This window comes from Camelus dromedarius, chromosome 5 (assembly GCF_036321535.1).
Source record: "Camelus dromedarius isolate mCamDro1 chromosome 5, mCamDro1.pat, whole genome shotgun sequence".
Taxonomy (NCBI): domain Eukaryota; kingdom Metazoa; phylum Chordata; class Mammalia; order Artiodactyla; family Camelidae; genus Camelus; species Camelus dromedarius.
The window spans coordinates 81,915,573-81,930,822 of NC_087440.1; the positions used below are offsets into that span (position 1 = coordinate 81,915,573).

Consider the following 15,250-nt stretch of genomic DNA (forward strand, 5'->3'; position numbering starts at 1 on the left):
ATTTACACAGAACAAAAACCCACAGATCAAATGTTAACATAATTTCCTTCAGATTCAGCATGTTATTCTATGAAGTTGTTAAAACCTACTCATCCAGTCATGTGAAATATTTATTCCAATTATAGTCAATTCTCATCTTATTTTATCTTTGAAAATGCTTTATATTTTCTACTTCCCATTTTTCAAAATTACAAATGCCAGGAAAATTTAAAAATTCACATGTATACATAGTTATCAAAGGAATGACATACATTTTATTATAATCCATCCTTCACAGATCACTTATATTTTTAGCTATGTTCCATTGCATTATTGAAAATTAATTAATGAGAAACAAAGTTTAATTTTGTTTCATAATGTAAAATGGACATATTATTTCAATTTTATCTAACTTCACCTTACAAGGGGCATTCTGTCATTTATTCCTCAGCAGTTTTTAAAATAATGTTCCTTGAATTATATATCAAGAGTTTCATGTAATTGAAAAATGAAGTCTTTTTTTTCTGACAAGGAATAAATCTGATGTGGCTGAATGACTTGAAGTTGGGCACTATTTGCCAGTGATACATTTTTCATAAATTTCATACACTAAATGCTGCTCCACAGTTTTGACAAAATCTATTTAAAGAGGTTATATGGTTTTAAAAAATCTTGTGAAAAATATTACAATATTTCCAAAGGTATAATGAAATTAATTATATTAAAATTTCCCCGACCCTTTTTGACACTTTTGGTTTAAACAAGGGGCTTCTGAGTGAAGGGGTGACAAGGATAATGGATACTCTTTTGATATGTCGTGGTAAAGCCTTTTGGGTGCATTTCCCAGAAACTGAAAAGTGAATGACTTTCATGACTGAGTAACAAATTTTTCTTGTACATCTAATGTTTTCTAAGTCTTTGCAGTTTTTCCCAGGCCCTTTCCATATTCTTGGACAGCAATGCCATAGAAATGAATATCACTTCCACCAGACTCATAGGCAAGCAAAGATTTTTATTAAAAGAGATGGCTTGTGCACAAGGGAGAAGGCAGGGGGGAAAAGTGCCAGCTCCCAGAGTAGAAGGGGCAAGTTGCTTTTATAACAAAAGTGAGGGTTGTCTCATGATCTCTGATAATTTGCAGAAATCGTCAGACTTCTTTGATCAGCAGTAGGTGGCTCCTTGGTGGCTCTCAGGAATAAAGAGTGAGTCTGTGAGGGGAAGGGAGTGCATGAGGATTTTCTGCAAGAAAGCACCAGAACAGATAAGGTTAAAATCTATAGTTGAGCTTCTTGTCTTGTGGCAACTAGATATACTTTGTTCTTTAGCTTCTAAAGCCTGGTTTGCTCAAGGTTGGTCACCAGTTCTTTTCCAAAATGGTGGCACTCCTCTCCCTGTCTCACAACCACATGGAAAAAAGACTTAAGTTATCGTTAATAACAGATTTTGCTGATGGATCACTTCGTGATGTGTGGTATATGACACAGAAGGATTTAAAGAATTGAGTGACATTTTAATGACTAAATTCTTTCCTTTACCATTTAGATGAACAAGAGTTCTCAGCCCAAATATCTATAAAAGTAACAAATAAGAATAGAATTGAAGCCGAACGCTGCCTCATTCTAACCATGTCATATTCATCCACGGACAGATGAAATGAGGGGAGATGTGTCTGTCAGCTCATTACAAAATGCATTTCCAGTAAAAGTTTGCTTTTTAATTCCTAAAAATTAATTTATCACATATATGCCAATCACATCTTTATTGACTCAGCTGTTTTAGCACTTAGGTTGTTTCCATATCTTGGCTATTGTAAATAAAGCCACAATGAACTTGAGGGTGCAGACATCTTTTCAAATCAGGGTTTTCAAATTCTTTGGATAAATACCCAGAGGTGGGGTAGCTGGATCACGTGGTAGTTCTCGTCTTAGTTTTTTGAGGACTCTCCATACTGTCTTTCATCGTGGCTGCACCAATTTACATTCTCACCAGCAGAGCAGGTTTCCTCACATCCCCACCAACACTTACTTGTTATCTTTTGCATAATAGCCCTACTGACAGGTGTGAGGTGAAATCTCATTTTAGTTTACTTGGTTGGTTGTTTTTTTCTTGTCAAGTTGTATGAGTTCTTTGTAATATTTTGGATATTAATCCTTTATCAGATATATCATGGGGAGAAAAAAATTTTCAATGCTAAGGAAGAACCCATGTATATAACTTTCAAATGGATGATGTTAGGTATCACGCTTATCAAGCTGATTAGATTCCACTGGAGAGATAGTAAAATGTCAAGACGTTCAATGTGCTGACAAATATGGCCTTCACAGCTATTTAAACTTACGATGAAATTTATATGCCAGCTAAGAATGTCACAGAATACATGGTTTTGCAAAGTATTTTTTAAGGACACAGTAGGGAAATGTGTTTGAAGATCCCTAGATCAACAGGTTACACATTTTGTGAGAGATATGTGACCATCTGATATAGGCACAGAATGAGGAAGCCAGGAGCAATTTGTGTATTAAAAATACTACAGCTGATCATTGTAGCCCATGCTTAGAGTTCTAGGCACTTCAGTCCTCAAACAAGGACTCTGTGAGGGAGGAACTCTGAAGGCCCCTATTTCACAGATGGTACAACTGAGGCACAAAGGGACTTAAATAGCTAAACAAGACCACACAGCTCCTTAGTGAGAAGGCCAGAAAGGAGACCTAAAGTAGAGGCCCACACTCTTAACTACTGTGCTGATCGCCTATTTAGTTGCTTTTTTTAAAATAAAAGAATTAGTATCTTGTGAAGAGACATTCCGACACACTGGTTTCTCCCGATACGCTGATGGCTGTCAGCTGGATAGAGACTAATGCAAGGGTGGGTGAAATGAACATGTTTGCTATGTGTTCTTAATGCACGTCCTCCAGAATAACTTAAGTTTTGACGATTAGCCTATGTTCTTTGAGTGTGACGCCATCTCAGGAACACTGCACTTCTTCAGGTTGCACACAGGTGGCCTAGATGTTTTGTGCAACTCTGGAATTGCTCTCAGCATTCATGAAGGGAGAGCTGTCTGGCCCTAACCTATCAGATCACTTCATGGAGCATGTAGATGCCAGATTTGTTAGTGGAGGTTGGTAGTATCAAGACTTTCTATTACCGTATTTTAGTGATGATCAAATGGAAAGACTCATTTCCTGTTGTGTGTTAGTATTTCAAAATTAAAATGCCTAAATTAATCTGGAGCAGAGAGGGGCAAGGGGATCAGACAAATCCATCCCTCCAGTTTAGCAAGATGCAGCACTTTGAGCACCTCTTATGGAAGTTTCCAGAGGCCAAAAGGATGCTTGCCATCTTTCTGATGTCCTAATGGATGTTATATATGACGAAACTTACAAACCAGGTGCAAGATGAGGACTTTTAAGACGACATTTGCCATAATCACAAGTCATAAGAAAAAACAAACACACATAGATTTAGATGACTCATGAGACAAAAGAAAAACTCTCAAATGAGCAGGCTAATTCCAGAGACCAAATGTGAACTTAAATGCTGGTGCAGCTTCGCAGTTCCAAATGCCATTCCAGAGCAGTAAGTAAAGTTCTGTATGATTTTTGTAAATTTAAATGTTTTATATTTTCACAATTGTCTTAATTCTTTGACAGTCCAAGTCATTGTCTTAAGTTGTTGACAATAACGTAATTGTGATTTAAAACTTTTTTCAAGTGAAATATTTTTAACGCTCACGTCTCGCGTATTAGTGTATCCTTGCCCCTCCCGCTCGCACAAACCTCTGGAACGCGACTTCGTCCTTGCGGGATTTGGTTCCTATCGGCTTCCGTAGCGTCCTCCACAACTCCCGCCTCTGACGGGCCGCCGTAGCTGTGCACTTCCGGCAGCGGGGCTCGAGCAGCCGAAGCAAGATGGTGAGTGACTAAGGGTTTCACGGCTGTGGTAGTTGTGCGACTGAGTCGAGGTGATTCGAGGCGAGAGAACAATGCGGCTGCCCGAGGCACTTGGTCCGCCCGCTCCCCTACCGGCTAGCCCGGTTTTCTTGCGGGGACGGAGGCTCGTGGAGACGGTGTTCAGGTCCACCGCGGGCCGGGGCCGACCAGCGGGCCTTTCCCCGCGGCCCCGGGGCCGGGACTCTGCGCGGAGGGTCCCGCAGGCGGACCACGGAGGGGGCGGAGTGGGTCAGGTCGCCCGGCTTTGCTCCTCCGCCGGCCGGGGCTCTGCTGACCCGCGCAGGGAGTTTTAGCGGGAGCTTCCTGGAGTAACTGGGACGAGTGCTTTCGGAGCCGCCCGGGTGGAGGGATGTGCGACTAGAGCAGAGAGAAGGATTTGGTCCAGCTGAGGAGGGAAGAGTGTAGTCGTGGGAGACCGCCCGGACTGGAGGCTTTTGAAGGAGGCCTTAAGACGGACGCTGTTGTAATAGTTGGAACTCGGAGGGGAAGGTCCCCTGGGGTATTAGTAACAATAAAAACAGCTAGCATTTATTCGTTAGTTCGTAAATTGATGCTGCACTTTGCCAAGGAGGGAGGTCCAGGCTCTGCACTAGGCACTGAGGATACAGAGGGTGAGCATGACTGACCCGGTCACTGTCGTCGTGGAGCTTACATTCTCAAGAAGGCAGACAAAAATAAATAAATAAATAAAGGAATGTGTGATATGTTGGGGCGGGGTAGAGATGAGTTGGTGGCCCTTGCTTAGGGCTGTTCTGTAGAAAGGGATAGGATGGGGAGGGGTGGCTGTTTTACATAGGGTATCAGCGAGTCCCAATGAGGTGGTGTGATTGGAGCAGAGATCTAAATAAAGTGAGAGAGTAGCTGTGCAGTTATCTGAGGGAAACTGGTCCAGGCAAAAGGAACAAGTGCAAAGAGCCTGGGATGGGAATGTGTTTAGCCTTTATCATGAACCCAACCACATAGTCTTATAGGTCTAGAAGGACTTTGGGATAGCCACATTTTAAGCGTGATAAGTATCTGGCAGGTACTTTCCCAATATTTGCTCATTATTATTCTCTACAATCCTTTGAGGCAATTATTATTACCCTCAGTTTACCAAAGAGGAAACTGAGACAGGGTGAGCGGCTGTGCTAGAACACAAATCCTGTTGGCCTTTGCTGTGATGTACTAGGTGTCCATGCAGTAGAGAAACACACCAATATTGGTGTCTAGTGGACTTGAGTGTGATTCCTGGCTACCTCTCTGACCAGCTTTGTGACAGTAGGCAAGTCACTTAACTTCTCTGAGCCTTGGTTTTCTTATCTGTAAACTAAGGGTAATGGTAGTACCAGCCTCATAGTGTCTGTAAGAATAAAATGAGATGATACCCCGAGAATGTTTAGGACACTCCTTGGCATATCGTATAGTGCATGTATGTTTTAAAACGTTATTTGAGACTGAGAAACACCATGTAAAATGTCCAGACATGAAGTTTGGGACCCACTCAGAAGAATGTCCTCTGGTGGGACCAGACTTGCAGGATCGTAAGGAAGGTTGATGAATCTGGGAAAGGTTAGTTGCAGCCAGTTTGGCAAGGACCAGGCATACCTAAAGAGTTTGGACATTATACCATAAATGCTGGGGAGCAGTTGAAGGTTTTTGAGGAGATTTACAGGATCGGCTCTTTGTTTTAGAAGGTAATAGAGCTGGATTGGTGAGGGACTAAACTACATCTGGAAATCTCAGTTGGGAGACTAGAGCCCATATGAGAATTAATGGCCTGGACAGAAACAGAGGTGGGGATGGACAAGAGAGAGAGCGAAGAATCAAACCAGAGTGGATTTGTTCACAGCCCAGACTTTGTAACCAGACAGAGAAAGTCCTGACCCTTACATTTCTTATTCACCAGTAATGCAGTATTGATGAGTAGGTACTAGGAGTCATGCAAATATTAAATGTTTTACACTCATTACCTCATTTTCAGCAACAGATGGGAGTTAATGTCATCCCCACTTTCCAGTTAAGGACACCAAGGCTCCCGGAGGTGACCTAATTTACCTGAAGTCACACAGCCTATTAGTAATGGAGTGATGGAATTCAAACCTGGATGCATCTAATCCCATAGCCCATGTTCTTAGGCTGTTGCAGTTCCTCATCTAGAAAGTAGGAATAACGAGCCCTCCCTTGAGGACTGTCCGGAATCAATGTGAGAGTGAAGATAAACATGCCTAGTACAGACTTAGGCACATAGTAAACACACTGCAAACATGAGCCGCCCTAGCCAACATCACGTTTACTTAGGGGTATAAGTAATTGTTAAAGGCTTATAATTTGGACAGCTCATTGCAGTGAAATTAATCCTATTTCCCAAAATTTCTCAGAGCCCTTAATTACTGTCTTTATTCTAATTATGAAGTTTTAAGAATCCTGCATGTGGGGAAGTATATTTGATCTTAACTTTTTTTGGGTAGACATGATAGGGTGGTTTTGTCTTGATAATGAAGCTGGCGGTGTATTAATTGAGGTGACCTTGTGGAAGTGGTTTGAGGGGACAGAGAGCCCCTCTAACCAAGTAAATTCACTATTACTCATTTAAAATGCCATCATTTTTGAGACATTGCTCTGTGTAAAACATTGTCCTGAAACTGAGGATCTGTTTTAAAATGAGAAACCCCACTTAGCTTGCCAATACACTAAGTTCTTGGTAGCTTAGGGTAATTCAGCTTTTTAGATTGGGAAGATGGAGCTGCTGGAGCGCCCCAGGCTTTAGGGATGGGAGGTATATAAGATGCCGTTGAAAGGAAAGTCTCCTGGGTCTTAGTGAGACCCTAGAAAGGAGTAAATGATTGATAAATGCTTGTTGAATAAGTAAAATGATGTAGCTTTCATGGCCTAATTTCATGAAATATATTCTTGGTGGCCTCAGTCAGGTAGTTTTATATAGAGTGTCAGGCTATATACCTTCCCCTCAAGAAGGGGTGGTCTTAGAGTTTTAGCCTCGTTGTGACGTGTTAGTTATATGTTTTTTAACAGAGTTGTCTTTGATGGAATCTACTGCTAGATGCACCATTGATGTACCAGCTTTTCAGAAAAAAAAAATTCTGCCACGCTAAGTGTACACCTTGACTGCAAGGTATATCCTGAGTTCATAAATGTTAAAATGAGGGGGAAGTCTTGGTGTCATAGAATCACAGGAAAATAAGAAGGTTTTAAGTGATCGTATTCTGACTTTATACCTCTGTTTTAATTTTTCTTTAGGGTCAAAGTCAGAGTGGTGGTCATGGTCCTGGAGGTGGCAAGAAGGATGACAAGGTAAATAAGCCAGATATGTCTGTGATATGAGCAAATTGTGGAAGATGTCGTATCTCAGCTGAGAAGTTCTTTGGGGAATCCAAGAATTTTAAAATGTAAAATAAGTGATCTGTGTTTATTTAACCAGCCTGGCCTACAGATACAATACCCTTTTCATGTTTTACAAAAGATTATTGACTGTCAAGTAGATATTTATGAATTAACAATTTTTAAACATGTAAAAGTAGTAACATTACAAAAGTGTTAAATTGCCTGTGATTTTAGTGCCTAATATCCTTAGATGTGAAGAACTGTGTCAGATGATTTCAACACAGACTTGGCGTATAACTGAATTCTGACCTCTGTTCCTTACTGAATAATCTATCAGTGTGTAATGTAAAAAGAAAGACATTTACATTCACACATTCAATTAAAATTCCAGGAATGTTAAAACAGGGTTTTTTTTTTTTGGTTTTTTTTTTTAAGGACAGTTTTTAACAACAATCTAAGGGATAAGAAAAAGTCTAATAAGGGCTAAGTCACCTGGAAATAGATGATGGTCCTACAGAAATGTTTGTGTTTTAATATCTGTGATTTTTTTTTTCCCCTGCTATTCTAAAAACTCAAGGATAAGAAAAAGAAGTATGAACCACCTGTGCCAACCAGAGTGGGGAAAAAGAAGAAGAAAACAAAGGGACCAGACGCTGCCAGCAAACTGCCCCTGGGTAATGACATGGCTCTGCTTCCTAGGGAACCCATCTCTGTGTAGCTTAGAGGTCTGAATGTGGACACAGGAAATAGGGGGTGGTCGAAGCTCTAGGTCTGTGACTTTGTGCAGCATTCCTCTGGGTTGCAATAAAAGCAATGTTTTGGTTTTAACAGTATACACACAGTATACAACTGTTTCTCACTTTAAGAAACTTATAACTTCTTTAACCAGCTCCTCTAGTGTATTAGAGCACAGGTTTAGATTAGAAAACTCAGGTTGCACTTGATTAACTTAGAGACACACTAATTTCATGGAGAAGTGGAATGCCACTGTATTGGAATCACAGCATGCAATGCCTGAACATAAATTTTTTCAGTAGCTTCCTACTGAGTATAGAATAAAATCCAGACCAGGTGACTTGACCCAGCCCAGCTCTCCATCCTCAGCTTCTGCCACTCCTCTTGCTTGTTGTTCACACTGCCCTGCCTTGTGCTCTTTGAATTTTCAGCACATCAGGGCCTTTTCTTCCCTCTGCTTGAAAATGCTCTTCCCCTAGTTCTCCCTGTGGCTGCTTCCTCCTCATCCCTTCAGGATTCAGCTCAAATACCTCCCCCACCATCTGCCATCTAAACAAGTGTCTTCTTGCTTAGTTGAGATAAACTAATTTATTAAATATTGCTTGGTTAATAATAGAGTCAGGCAGTAGAAAATGTGTCTGTGATCTACCATAATGAATTGATACAGTGTTGATAAAGAATAGATCATAAGGTCACCAGAAGAAAACAGAAAGTTCAAAAACACAGTCAAGTTACAGATAATTAACATATACAGATAAATAATACATGATTTTTGTTCTGTAGGAAGATGATGGATTATTTAATATAAATGGCTGGCATCTTTTGTTATTGAGAGAAAATGAAATTATACCCCTTGCTTTTTGCCAGATAGATTAATAGATATACATATGCAAATAAGTAAATAAATGAAAATCCAGGAATATATTTTAACTTTAGGGGAGGAGATACCTTTTGAAGAAGCCAAGAAACCTAGAAACCACAAAAGAAAAGATAGTATGTAAATTTGTATGTAAATTTTGAAATTTCTAAAGAAACAACACAAGAGTGTGGGAAAAAAATGTTTGCATATATGTTAATATCCCTAATATTCACAATCTTCCTATAAATGGATGCATGTGTTACAGCTCGGTGCAACAGCGTATACTGACTGAACAGCGTGTGTAGCTGTTTTTATTAGCACCTGTGGGGAGTAATAAACCAAAGAAACTATCTTTTGGGCCAGTGAGTTTGTCCTTTATAGACAGCCTGTGTCATTTGTGTTATCTGTCTGGTCGTGGACCGCATCCACATGGTTACATATTTGCAGAACCCCTTTTCCCTTTGCATTTAGGCATCTGCTTACTTAGGGTCACCAAACTGAATTTTTCAGAGTCTGGCCAACTAAAATAAGCTTATTTTAAATCTTAACTTTTATTTCCTTAAGGATGAATTAAGTGCAAACCACAGGCTCCAAATATAATAAAACTTTACTTTTTATTTACAGTGACACCTCACACTCAGTGCCGGTTAAAATTATTGAAGTTAGAGAGAATTAAAGACTATCTTCTCATGGAGGAAGAATTCATTAGAAATCAGGAACAAATGAAGCCTTTAGAGGAAAAGCAAGAGGTAAATTGAGAAATTATTGTAACTTTGATTTTCACAAATTGAATTCTACTTAGTTAAAATTGCCAATGTATAAATGAAATTCAAGTAGTTGAACTTTTCAGGCTTTAATGAATCATTATTTAGCTGCCTTTTAACAGCACCAACTGCTAGCTCAAGTGGTAGAGTGCATGCTTAGCATGCACAAGGTCCTGGCTTTGATCCCCAGCACCTCCTCTAAAAATTAAGTAAATCTAATTACTACTCCCCCAAAAAATAGTTTAAAAAATTAAAATCTATTTAAAGGATGTATTAAATAAATAAACGTACCACCTGTTTTGTGAATCTAGTGAATTCAGCATCGTCTTTGTGGGTCTAATCCACTTTTCCCTCTCGGCATACTCTTACATAGGAGGAAAGATCAAAGGTAGATGACCTGAGGGGGACTCCAATGTCAGTGGGAACTTTGGAAGAGATCATTGATGACAATCATGCCATCGTGTCTACATCTGTGGGCTCAGAACACTATGTCAGCATTCTTTCATTTGTAGACAAGGATCTGCTGGAACCAGGCTGCTCGGTCCTGCTCAATCACAAGGTAAGTTGATAGTCTAAGAAAGCCCACAGGAGTGCTTTCTCCTTCCTCTTAAATCTGTCTGCCCATCCCGTGAACTCCTGAAGGTAGAGGAAATTCTCTGATTGCCATCCCATTGTTGTAAGTGCATTGTGTGAACCTCGTGTCCCTGTGTTAAAGCTTAGTGTCCTGTTAGGTGCATGCCGTGATAGGGGTGCTGATGGACGACACGGATCCCTTGGTCACAGTGATGAAGGTGGAAAAGGCCCCCCAGGAGACCTATGCTGATATTGGGGGGTTGGACAACCAAATCCAGGAAATTAAGGTATGCCTGAGAACTGACTCTGGGGTTTCAGACCTTTGGTTTCTTACTGCTGTCTCATTTAGGGTGCTTGGAATTGTTTGGTAGTATCTGTGTGAACATGTTTCCAATTATGCTGACTTTCACTGTGGCTTTCCAGAAAGCCCCAGTGAGGTATGGGGTAGCTGAGTGGCACACACTTGCACAGGGAGGTCTAGAGCGTAATCCCAGCCCTCTGCAGCTCCTTCCCTCTGTAGGGAGGCCACTCAGAGCTATCACAGAGCTCCACCGGTGACCTCTCAGCTGGGAAGTAGCCATTGTGTCCCTCGGTAGTGGCAACAACAGAAGATCTTACCAGCTCCTGCCTGTAGTTTAATTAAAAAGGGGGAATTCTAGCTTCCTTAAGTTCCTTTTGCTCAGGAAAGGCTTAAGTGTTGCTCAAGGCTGACTTGTGCTGAGAAGTGAAAGGGAGATTGGGTGCTATTAGGAAGAGGGGTGGGTACTGGGAGCTCAGGTGGGACAGAGGTCGTCCTCTGCAGTATGTCCTTGCTGGTGGAAGTCAAGCACATTGTCTCTAACAAGGATAATTGAAATTTTAACTTTTTGTTGAAAGTGAGATATACTCTTGATGCCGGTTAATGAGTCTGATAATTTCAGTAAGAAAACCTTTCATTTTTACCAAGTGTTTTATTTTCTGTAGGAATCTGTGGAGCTTCCTCTCACTCATCCGGAATATTATGAAGAGATGGGTATAAAGCCCCCTAAGGGGGTCATTCTCTACGGTCCACCTGGCACAGGTATGTATGCTCCGTGTTGGTCACTTTCCAGGCACTCAGCTCATCATTAGCTGCTTATAGGTACTTAGCAGTCGAGTGAGGACGCCACAGTTCCTTAGTTTAAAAGTGTGCCCTAAGCAGCATTTTGGACTTTTTTGAATAAGCAACTCCTCTGGAAACATACCTATTACATGAAAGAATATTTATCTGTATATAGAAGTACCTAAGAAACTGAACTATCTTAGACTTGAAATTATAGATGTCACAGAGTTAATGTGTTAAGAAAAAAATAGGGATTACAACAAAAAATAAACACCAGTAGTGTCCCCCCAAATGCCTGCTCAATGTGAATGCATTTCCAGTTCCCAAGCACTCCTCTTCTGTACTCAAATATGCCAGATTTAAATGTTGTAAAACATAATACTTGTAAATATTTTTAAGAGTAACATGAGTCTGTTGAAAATAGTTTATAAGAAAAAATGAAAACAGGGTGCTCAACCTTGGCTGTACACTGGGATCACCTGGGGAGCATTATCAAATACTGATGCCTGTTTCCTATTTTGGAGAACATAATGCTTTTCATACAGGGATCCACTCATTTTTGACGTCTTTTTAAAGTGGTAATGAGAGTTTTAAAGTTAAAACAGCACTTGAGGTTTTTTTCCCATTTTCTTTTTCAATCTAAAATAGGTAAAACCTTACTAGCCAAAGCAGTAGCAAACCAAACCTCAGCCACTTTCTTGAGAGTGGTTGGCTCTGAACTTATTCAGAAGTACCTGGGTGATGGGCCCAAACTCGTTCGGGAATTGTTTCGAGTTGCTGAAGAACATGCACCATCCATCGTGTTTATTGATGAAATTGATGCCATTGGGACCAAAAGGTAGGCATTCTCTCGCCTCTCTTGGCGTCGTTTAGAGGTAAAACCCGTGTGATTCTTCTGAGAACGATCGGCCATTGGCACTCCCTGTCCAGCTTGCGTGTTGGTTTGCCGCAGTCCCTACTGTGTAGCTCTCTGTGGATGCTTTAGGCTGTGCTCTTCCAGGTGTCAGGTAACAACCGGCCCGCAGCTCATTGGTCAGTCCGTAACCACGCCGCCTCGAGCACCGTTTTGAGTCAGGCACCATCTAGACTCTGAGAACCAGTCCTGAGCATGAGTCTCTGCCCTTAAGGATCTCAAATGTGGAGACAGAATGTCAGATATAAAAACTGCTGCAAAGGAAGTAATATGATACGTGATTTGGGCCTTGGGAGGGTGTGCTGATGTTTTACTAGAAAAACTGAGGATGTGACATATGGGTTGAGACAGAGGTGTGTTTTGTAATTCCCCTCTGACGGGAGATCAGTTGGGTTTTCACTTCTCCTTATCGTCTTTTCCAAAGGTATGACTCAAATTCTGGTGGTGAGAGAGAAATTCAGCGAACAATGCTGGAATTGTTGAACCAGCTGGATGGGTTTGATTCAAGGGGAGACGTGAAAGTCATCATGGCCACAAACCGAATAGAGACTTTGGACCCAGCACTTATCAGACCAGGTCACATTTGCTTTTGTTTCACTGTGGAGAATAATTGTGCTTATATGTGTTTATATTTCTAAGAGCACTTTGGGAGGAATATAAATAATACACATAAAAGCAGACACCACACTGAAACTTAAAATAACAAAACTGTCCGTTTGAGATAATGGATAAGAGCGAGCGTGATATAGTCTGTGTAGCTTGACCATTTTAATTCAAATCTTATGTCAGATTCTTTCCTTTCCCATAACAAATGTTCTCTTTTTAGTCTCAAAATTTTTTAAAAGAAATAATCCATATGGCAGCTCAGTTTTTACATTCAGGTAGTACCAAAAGAAACAAGAACTAATGTGCTTACTCTTGTTTATAATGTTTTTTAGCACAATTGATCTGTCCTTTCGCACTAACTGTGCCATTTAGGAACCTCTCATTTGCTTCTGAAGAACCAGAGCAGAGAGGATTTTTTTTTTTTAATGGGATAAATTTGAACCTCCTTCCACAAGACACTGTGTGACTGAGACCACACATGAGGTGGCTCAGGCTTCCCCCTGAACCTGGGCCGAGCCTGGGGCTGCCCAGGGGTGTGACTGAAAACCTTTCATGTGTGCAGGCCGCATTGACCGGAAGATCGAGTTCCCCCTGCCTGATGAGAAGACGAAGAAGCGCATCTTCCAGATCCACACGAGCAGGATGACGCTGGCCGACGACGTGACCCTGGATGACTTGATCATGGCGAAAGATGACCTCTCTGGTGCTGACATCAAAGTGAGAACCTGGGCTGGATTGTACCTCTCAGTTTTATCACATATGTGTATGATGTTTCTTCCCAGATGATCAGAGTTAAAAGCAAGGCCTGGCAACACTGAATACGGATACAACCTGCTTTCTGTGGGAGGACCTGAGTTCTCATCAGGCTTGATGCCAGGGTGAGGCAGGGGCGGCCATGCAGGCCTTTTCATGCTGGTGCCTGCACTGAACTGCGTATCATCAGCGTCAGTAGATCTAGGCTAGTGTCTTTGTTGGAGAGTAAAATCTCTCTCTTTAAAATCTAAATTATTTTAAAATTTTGCACTTTTTATTTAAAAAACTTTCAAGCCTTCAGGAAAGTTGCATCAATAGCAGACACCCAAATACTTATCACCTCAATTTACCAAATATTATCATTTTACCTGTTTGTTTTCTCTGTATGCACAAAACACTTCTTTTCTGCTGAACCATTTGAAATAAATATCCTAAGGGCCATAACCAGATAGAAACTTCAGTGCCACGATTGTGTTCTTATCACTTCTTGTCACACAGGGTTCTTTTTACTTTTGACAAGTAATTATTAAGAAAATGAGTATCTTAGAACAAATACTGTATTGAAACCTGTATTTAACCTAGAACACATGTTCTCTTATGACATAAGTAAACGACATTGATGTATAGTCTAAATTTCTGGACATTATCTATTTCTTAGGGAGATTACTTCCATTAACAAAAGCGGAGCTTTGCGAACTTACCGACTGACCTGCCACACAGCTGGTCGTAACCTGAGCAATACTAGAACCCAGAGCCTCGGTTCCTGGGCCAGTCCTCTTCCTTAGTCAATTACTGCTAGTTTAAGCAATGTCAGGTCCTTTGAGAAAATAATTAGAATGCTTAAAACATATTTTAAAAATCTAATCTTTCCCACATGGTTTGAGAAAGTGTTTAGTCTGGGTAGCCTACACTTTATTTCAAAATAGCTCTAAATTGTTAGAATAAAAATAAATATTTCACTTTCTGAACATGCTGTTCTTTCTCACAGGCAATCTGTACAGAAGCTGGTCTGATGGCCTTGAGAGAACGTAGAATGAAAGTAACAAATGAAGACTTCAAAAAATCTAAAGAAAATGTTCTTTATAAAAAACAAGAAGGCACCCCTGAGGGGCTCTATCTCTAGGGACCACAGCTGCCTTTAGGGAAACGGCAGGAGTGTCCTGACCCCTGGGAGGGATGAGGCTGGGGAAGCCGCCCAGGGGAGCTGATGTTCCAGTTGCTCGTCTTCAGTGAAACATCCGTGTACCTTTCTGAGCGTGGCGGGGGGGGGGGGGTGCCCATCGGGCTGCCTTCGTCTGTTGGTCGCGTGCAGTGTCCTCGTCCCAATAAAGCCTGCTTTTTCTCAACACCGAGTCCTGTTTCTGGACCGTCCGCGCCTGCGGCTCAGCAGCAGGCGGGTGGATCCGGGCATCAGGGAAGCTGCCCGCTGCTCACAGGGACGGCAAGCTTCAGCACCTGTTTGTCCCCACGTCACACCCCCAGACTGGTGGTTGCTGTTCAACAGCAGCTGATGGGAAAGAAAGGATCACAACCGAATAGCCAGCGATCCTAGTTGTTTAAGCAGCAAAGGCCGAGTTCACATGGCAGGGGCTTCAGAAGGAAAGCAAGCATTCACTTTTGGAAGTTTATGGAGTATGTGAGTTCTCGGCACACTGGGGGCAGGAAAGAGGTACTGGTGTTGCTAGGAGACCGGGGGTTTCTAAAAGGAGTCTC

At 41.4% G+C, this 15,250-nt stretch overlaps 1 protein-coding gene across 1 annotated transcript; it reads left to right on the forward strand.

Moving 5' to 3' along the window:
• Positions 1 to 3,786: 3,786 nt before the first annotated feature.
• Positions 3,787 to 14,883, forward strand: PSMC1 (proteasome 26S subunit, ATPase 1). The gene is made up of 11 exons (XM_010988245.3): positions 3,787 to 3,893; positions 7,170 to 7,223; positions 7,831 to 7,927; positions 9,472 to 9,596; positions 9,985 to 10,170; positions 10,343 to 10,471; positions 11,148 to 11,244; positions 11,914 to 12,103; positions 12,603 to 12,754; positions 13,347 to 13,501; positions 14,526 to 14,883. Exons 1-11 carry the CDS (start codon positions 3,891 to 3,893, stop codon positions 14,658 to 14,660), a joined length of 1,323 nt encoding a protein of 440 aa, XP_010986547.1. The 5' UTR covers positions 3,787 to 3,890; the 3' UTR covers positions 14,661 to 14,883.
• Positions 14,884 to 15,250: the final 367 nt, after the last annotated feature.